The sequence below is a fragment of the Trematomus bernacchii genome, unplaced genomic scaffold, assembly GCF_902827165.1.
Source record: "Trematomus bernacchii unplaced genomic scaffold, fTreBer1.1, whole genome shotgun sequence".
In the NCBI taxonomy this organism is placed as follows: Eukaryota; Metazoa; Chordata; class Actinopteri; order Perciformes; family Nototheniidae; genus Trematomus; species Trematomus bernacchii.
The window spans coordinates 34,808-42,106 of NW_022987332.1; the positions used below are offsets into that span (position 1 = coordinate 34,808).

The 7,299-nt window shown below is 43.4% G+C and overlaps 1 protein-coding gene across 1 annotated transcript; it reads left to right on the forward strand.

Moving 5' to 3' along the window:
* The first annotated feature begins 3,991 nt into the window (after nt 1–3,991).
* On the forward strand, nt 3,992–6,627 carry fgf3 (fibroblast growth factor 3). Its single transcript, XM_034127545.1, has 3 exons — nt 3,992–4,235; nt 5,076–5,179; nt 6,200–6,627. Exons 1-3 carry the CDS (start codon nt 3,992–3,994, stop codon nt 6,575–6,577), a joined length of 726 nt encoding a protein of 241 aa, XP_033983436.1. The 3' UTR covers nt 6,578–6,627.
* Nucleotides 6,628–7,299: the final 672 nt, after the last annotated feature.

Consider the following 7,299-nt stretch of genomic DNA (forward strand, 5'->3'; position numbering starts at 1 on the left):
GCAAAATCCATGTCGTGGGTGAAACCTTTTTACTGCCCATCCCTAGTGTTTACCATGATACCATTATTGTATAGCATGTTAGCATTCTGACATCTGCAGACTTTGGTCATAAACCAAAGTATTGGAGTGATTGAAATGCCCACCTGATGATAGCGCTAGATCAAAAGTCACCATGATACACTTTGAGGCAGGGGTATCAAACATACGACCCACGGTCCAAAACCAGCCCGCAAAGGGTCCAATCCGGATGAGACATTAACTGCAATTTTCACAACTTTAATATGTTTTGTATGTATACATTTATACATTTACAAAGGCAGGGGATTACTGAACCTACTTCCTTAATAGTTCCCACTTTAGTGTGTATGGAGGTGTGGAAATCAATGTAAAATAATTAGATCTGTAAAAAGAGAGTTCATTAAATGTGAACATTGTCAGAATGTTCTTTTTTTGCACAAAAACAAAGGGAACAATTAGGAGTTAGCGTTATTTATAGGTTATTATGCTATGATTTTGTATTGGTCCCGCCCACTTACGATCAAATTTGGCTGCATGTGGCCCCTGAATGGAAATGATTTAAGACACCCCTGCTCTAGGCGAACATGATGAAGGTGATCCGGGGTGACATTTTAAATGTTATATAAAAAAAGCAAGTACTTTAGGACATGTATAGAGTTCAATGACCTGTGTGGTTGCTAAAGTTGCACAAGAGAGGGAGGAAGAGGGAGGCTGAATAAAATAGTTGCCAATTTGTTTGCTGTGTGCTGGAACTGTACTAGACTTCTTTCTGAAGCGCCTGACAAGCAGGTGAGATCAAAGTCATGAGGACAAAAGAGGCTCAGCAGCGATTTGTCAGGAGACGAGAGGCAGCGGCTGGTTCAGCCCTCTGATCACCGCCTCACCAAAGAAATCTGTCCCTGAGAAAAAGTACAGCAGAAAGGGTTCAAAGGTCATTTTGATTTACTCTGGATTACTGGTACCTCCTTTTCCCTCCGCTAAAGGGGGGCCAAGAAAAGGACCTGGCTAATAACCTTTGTATTATTGCAGAAAAGAAACCCTTTTGTGCCAAGAGGGTATTTGGGGTGGAGGTGGGGGGAGAATTTTGGGGAGGTCAATTAAAAAAGGAGCCCTGAAATTCTTGCTTTTATTCATGTCTGGGGAGAGAAAATGGGAAAGTTAAAATGTATGCTTTTGGGTTTTGTCTGAAAGCCCTTCATGTGGCTGGGCTTGGATTCATTTGTCAAGTGGATGATGGCAAGAGGAATGGTTTTAAATATTTGAGTTTGGTAAATAAACCAGAATTGGCCGTGCTTTTCGCTTGAAGGAAAGGCATTTGTCATTATCTTGTTTCTTCTAAACACAGGTGTGAATACTTCCAAAATGCATTGAGTGGGACCTGATCACTCCAGCCACAGTGGGAGGCGGTCAGGAATGCAAGTGTGCAGTGTAATGTGAACTCGAATGGCTCCCTGGCCACATTGAAGGACCAATTAGTCAACTTTGTATTGTGTAGATAGCAGAACAAAGCTCCCAAACAGTTGATTTGCCTCTGCCAAATATCTGGGACGGGTTCTGAAGTCTGTACCCGGGCCGGGCATCAAACAGCTGCTCACAGCCGTCTCTTCACTCCATGGCTGAGCACAAACGTGTTTTTTTCCTGTTAAGCTGAGGTTGAAGTTTCTTTACATTCAAAAGGGAGCAGGGAAGTCCAATCCAAGTGATCTGTCAAGATGCATTTGAGATGCCCTCTAGTGCTCTAACCCGAACCCGGCCCCATTAGAGGTCTTCGAGGGTCCACTTGGTTGTCAGTAATCTAGACCCAATGTGACTCTGGTTGGTCCAATTGGCTTTTGAAGGTTCTAGTTTCTCTGCCAGGTTTCAGGCCTGAGTCAACATGTTTAATCCTCGGGTGGATCCCAACAGAACATGCTCAGTATAAGCTCTAACCACATGGTCACATCCATGAAAATATGTTTTAAATCAGTTTTATTCAAAGGTATTATATTGTTGAAAGACAAAATATCTAATTGCTTCCATTTGTATCTATTGTAATTTTTCGGGCACCCAAATAGGATAGTGTGACTTTTAGCTGTTACTATAAATGTCTTTAAGGTAGACATTATTGAGTATACAGCTGGTACAACCCAGGCCAGCATTTTGTCTCTGCAGCAAAAAGTAGACATCTAAAAGCATTTGGAGATGCCACTCACTGCTGAAACAATACAGATTGGACTTTTCCACTAATATTTGCTCAAATGCATCTGCTTATAAGATCTGGCAGAGGCGTAACGCTCAGATGTATCTCGGTCTCATAACTGACATCTTAACCTTGAAAATTACAATCAACAACAATCTTATCCTAGTGTGTGTGTGTGCATGTGTATCACAAACTGAGAGCGTTGGCCCTGCTTATTGCTGGGATGCTTTGTGGGCGGCGTGGAGGGAGCGTAATTAAAATAGTTTCTGAGAGAAACAGCTAGCCACATCTGAGGTTCCTCCCTCTTCCAGCATTTAACCACATCAAGAGCGTCTCACTTAGAAACGGCCACCAGAAGAACCGCTGATACACACGGCCCGGACTCATGTTCTGGTGTGCTGTCTGACGAGGGTCTTGCATGCATAATGTGCACACATTTGTAATTAAAAGAGAGCTGCTTTTTCTGATCATCGGGGTAAATAAAGTGACAGAGGCAGCTCGCTGGGTGATGTATGGGAGGGGAAGACAAATGAACCGTGGACTCTCTGGGGGATTCTCAGCACAGCAGTGGAGCAGCGCCAAAGGGCAGAGAGATTTGTAGATGATGGTGCTAATTACCAGAATGCAAACCATAATGCGACCAAGATGGAAGCAATTTAGGCAGTAGTCATTTAGCCTGCTGCTCTTCCGCCCACCGGCTGCTGCCTAGCCAGAGCCGGGGCATTAGGATGGGAAAAGTCTGGGACAAGCCATTGCTCGGCTGGAGGATAACCAATGAACTCACAGAGAGGCGCTCTGTGGAGTTAGGAGGAACTCTGTGACATGCCATTCATTTGTCTTTCCTTCTTAATCTAACTTCAACACAAATGACTCTTAGCATTAGAGGGAAATGCTTACAGGTCAGGAGGAGGAAGGAGCATCTTAACACTTAAGGACAAAGAAGGCTGTGAACTTTTAACTGCTGAGAGAAGAGCTTGGGTTAGATTCTTAAGTCAACCAGCATTGGAAGTGTGTCTCCACCTCTGAAGAACTCTGTGGATCTCTGGATCACATTCTGAACCAAGGAGCTTTTATTCACGGCAAATCAGAAATATTATAGACATTGGCTTTTCCTGAAGGGCCTGCTGCTATAAGACAAGCCCTTTGTGATAGATGTATCTATACTAGTTAGAAAGTGGACAGATGAATGTGTGTCAAGTGAGGGCGATATGACAGGAAAGGCCTCAGATTCTCCGGTCTGAATTCAAAAAAGAAACAATTCAGTTGAAAAAGTTGTAATGTGTAGGGTTATTTTAAATGTTTGAGTCGATTAATAATTGATCAGGACACCAGGAACACTCATTGCTCACCTGTCGCAGGGCCTGCAGCTCAGGGTATAATTTGGGATGTGTAAGTGCTCTTTCAGGAGATTTCAGAAGAGGAGTTCAGAGAGAGCTGTTCCGCACTCAGTCACTGTGTAATTTTATCCACGCCGCAGTCTCTCACTTCACACAGGGCTGATACCTTTTGCCTCCCCCTTTCCTTTGTATCAATTGGTCGGAGTTCAGCCTATTGTCGCCACAAGCTTCTTTTATATCTGCGCTCAGTCTGCGCTCCGGCTCTCAGTCAGACCCGCAGGAGGTTCCAGCAGCAGAGGACTGGAGGGCGGTGCTGTCAGCGGTGTGTCTCGGGCTTGGATGTGCGCAAGGCTGGAGCTCTGGAGCGTTGGGGCCCCGACACTTTAATGGGACCCCGAGTGCCGGATTGGAGTTCTACATTTTCCCCCCACAATCGTCGCTCCCCGGCCATGCCACAATGCTGATGATTTTTCTGCTGGTGTTGCTGAGCCTGTTGGATCCCGTTACTCCCCGGGCCCGCTGCGCCCCGGGCCAGGCGTGCGACCCCCGGCCGCGGAGGGACGCCGGGGGCCGCGGAGGAGTGTACGAACACCTCGGAGGAGCCCCGAGGCGCAGAAAGCTCTACTGCGCGACCAAATATCATTTACAGATCAATTCCAACGGGAAGATAGACGGATCACTGGAGGAAAACAACCCGTTCAGTGAGTATTCTCTGCTTTACGCACAGGAATGTGCACTACCACACACACATATACACTTATATATAAACAATATATTGTATCAGTGCTTTGATGAACATTATTCTTACAAATGTGAGGTCAAGTTGTTAAATGAGAGTTGTTTTTTTAAATGTAACACTTGTGAAATGACACTTAGCCTACATTTATTATTAAGGTGGCTACAATAAATATTTGCGCAAAAAGCCTATTATTCATTGATGTTATTACACGTTTGATTTCTATACATTTGTTTGTCAGTCTTTTTTTAGTAGTTTATGAAATGATTAATTTATCTAGGATATATCAGTCCTCAGTGTAGCGCCTCAGTTTGTGTGTGTGTGTGTGTGTGTGTGTGTGTGTGTGTGTGTGTGTGTGTGTGTGTGTGTGTGTGTGTGTGTGTGTGAAATGTTGTTATTGTAAAGCTGCCGACATGAAGGTTAATTACAAGTATCAGGCAAAGTATTAACATCCCGGCGGGACAAAGGCGCTGTCCTAACGGATGTATTTATCTCATCAGCGCCCATTAGAGCTTTCCACAGGCTGAATAGGTCATTGACTAATCAAGCACTGATTAAAAAAGACAATAAACAAACTGAATGGGGCGGCACGAGGTGGCAAACACAACGGAAATTAATTCCTTTATTGGAAATGACAACAGTTTTGTGTTTGTTTGTTTTGGCTTCATTTGCTCTTTATAATTGATTTCCACCTTTCAAGACTTATCAGTGGGTAATCATTAATGCTACAGAGAACACAAATAATGATCTTTTAAATCATGATGAATTTACATACAGCATCCTGACTGTTTTCTGTGTGTTGCAGGCATCATGGAAATCACAGCAGTGGATGTGGGAGTCGTGGCCATAAAGGGCCTGTTCTCTGGCAGATATCTGGCCATGAATGATAAAGGGCGGCTGTATGCCTCGGTGAGTACAGAAGTCATCCCATCATCTAGCCTGTCACCTTCTGTTCAAACAGCAACCCAGGTTAGGGTCTCAGATATGAAAGAGAGAGTTGGTTACCTGCTGCACTGAAGAACAGTGCCATTGACTTTCATTAAAAGTATTACTCCAACAGATTTCACATAACTGTATTAGGTTAGTTGGAAGCAATACTATTAAGTTGAATCTAATATTTTTATTATAACGCAACAGTATTGCTTTCAACTAAAACAGTTATTAAAGTCAACTGTCAGTGTGATGTTGACCTGCTGCAGCGCTGCATCTTGATCTGGCTTAGGATGTTATTATAATGCTGCTTTCAGAACCAGCACCAGAAGTCCTTTATAAGTCCCGCAGGGGGCAACTTCACATTGTTTCAGCAAAACTGGCATGGAAGGTCAAAAAAAGGCAAGCAAGGATAAAGACTAAGCTAACTTATGAAATATAGGGAAGAAAAGCACATATAAGTCAAACAAAAAAGACAAATAAGTACACAGCCATGGCTAAAAGATGAGTAGCAGCGATGTAAAAGACTAAGTTACATAAGTAACATGGTGTTGAGACATTATATATAACAAATTATACAAATGTTTGGACATTTAGAAAGAATGTATGTTTTTCACATAAAAGTGATCATTGCAATGATTATTATTATTATTTGTGTCCGACAGTAGAGGCAGATAATTTTGAGGGTGACACGTTGAGCTGAAACACTCGCTGTGTGAACTATAAAAACTGAAATGTTGGGTTTAATTAAATGTTTCAGATTTCACATAATTAGGTTAGTTGAAAGCAATAATATGACGTTTAATTAAAAAATATTAGGTTGACTTAATATAATTGCTTTCAACCAACCTAATAAGTTATGTGAGATCTGTTGACATAATATTTGTAATTAAAGTCAACGTTTCAGTGTTTTCAGTTTGTTGGAGAGGTCGACCTGAAACACACAGCAGGTCACATGACGCATGTTGCTCACTGCTTCCTTCTTTCTCCTCTACCCAGGAAGTGTTCAACCAAGAGTGTGAGTTTGTGGAGCGGATCCATGAGTTGGGGTACAACACCTACGCCTCCCGCCACCACTCCACGGAGCAGCCGCTGGCCCCGGGGGGGGGCAGCCGGCGGCGGGCCAGCGCCAAGCGGCAGTGGTACGTCTCCATCAACGGCAAGGGCCGGCCCCGGAGAGGCTTCAAGACCCGGAGCACGGACAAGGCCTCGCTCTTCCTGCCTCGGGTGCTAGGCAACAAGGACCATGAGATGGTGAGGCGTTTGAGGGACAGTCAGAGCGCACAGCATCAGACGCATCACAACGGGCGCCGAGGGGACCGCCGCAGACGCAGACACCGGGCCAGGAAGGGCCGGGGCCGAGGGCCAGAGGACTGAGGGGCCCTCAGAGGGGCTGACTCAGCAACATGGACCCTGATGAGCACAGACTGTCGCAGAGGAGGGGACGCGTTGGGATCCTGCCTGGATTAACAGATCTGTTGATGCACAGAGACAATGAAATAATAGAAGAAGAATAGATAGTGTTGGGGCAGACACTGAAAAAACTGAAACCGTGACTTTAATTAAATCATGTCAACAGAATACACATAACTGAATTAGGTTAGTTGAAAGTAATTATATTAAGTTGAACCTAATGTTTTTTATTTAAACTTACTATTAATGCTTTCATCTAATCTAATACAATAATGGGACATTTGTTGACATTATACATTTAATGAATTCGTTTTTTCACTGCACATATATCAAATCTTCCACTTCCAGGAGACTGTGGCTCACACAGCGGTATAATCTCCTGTTCCCTGACAGCGCTACTGTCAGCCTGTAAACACGTGTTTATGTAGTTGAAAACATTGTTACTTTGTAAAAGGATTTTATTACACCATCACACGGAGAGAAATCCTTATAGAAGGGGTTCTATTGTAAATACAGTATGCACTATGCATGTACAGTGACTTATAGCTTTTCATTTGTCAAAAGCTGTGATGACAAACACGGTATATTAAACAATATTTTGCTCATTTGAAGTGCTAACAGATATGACGGATATTTAAGAGAGGACTTTAATCAGCAAAGCACTTTTGATCAGATTCACATTAAGA

What these genes read in the sequence shown, in the direction of transcription:
- fgf3 (XM_034127545.1), top strand. Translation starts at nt 3,992, where the DNA reads ATGCTGATGATTTTTCTGCTGGTGTTGCTGAGCCTGTTGGATCCCGTT. An exon ending in GGAGGAAAACAACCCGTTCA is followed by an intron (nt 4,236 to 5,075) that starts GTGAGTATTCTC and finishes TGTGTGTTGCAG; the next exon opens with GCATCATGGAAATCACAGCA. An exon ending in AAGGGCGGCTGTATGCCTCG is followed by an intron (nt 5,180 to 6,199) that starts GTGAGTACAGAA and finishes TCCTCTACCCAG; the next exon opens with GAAGTGTTCAACCAAGAGTG.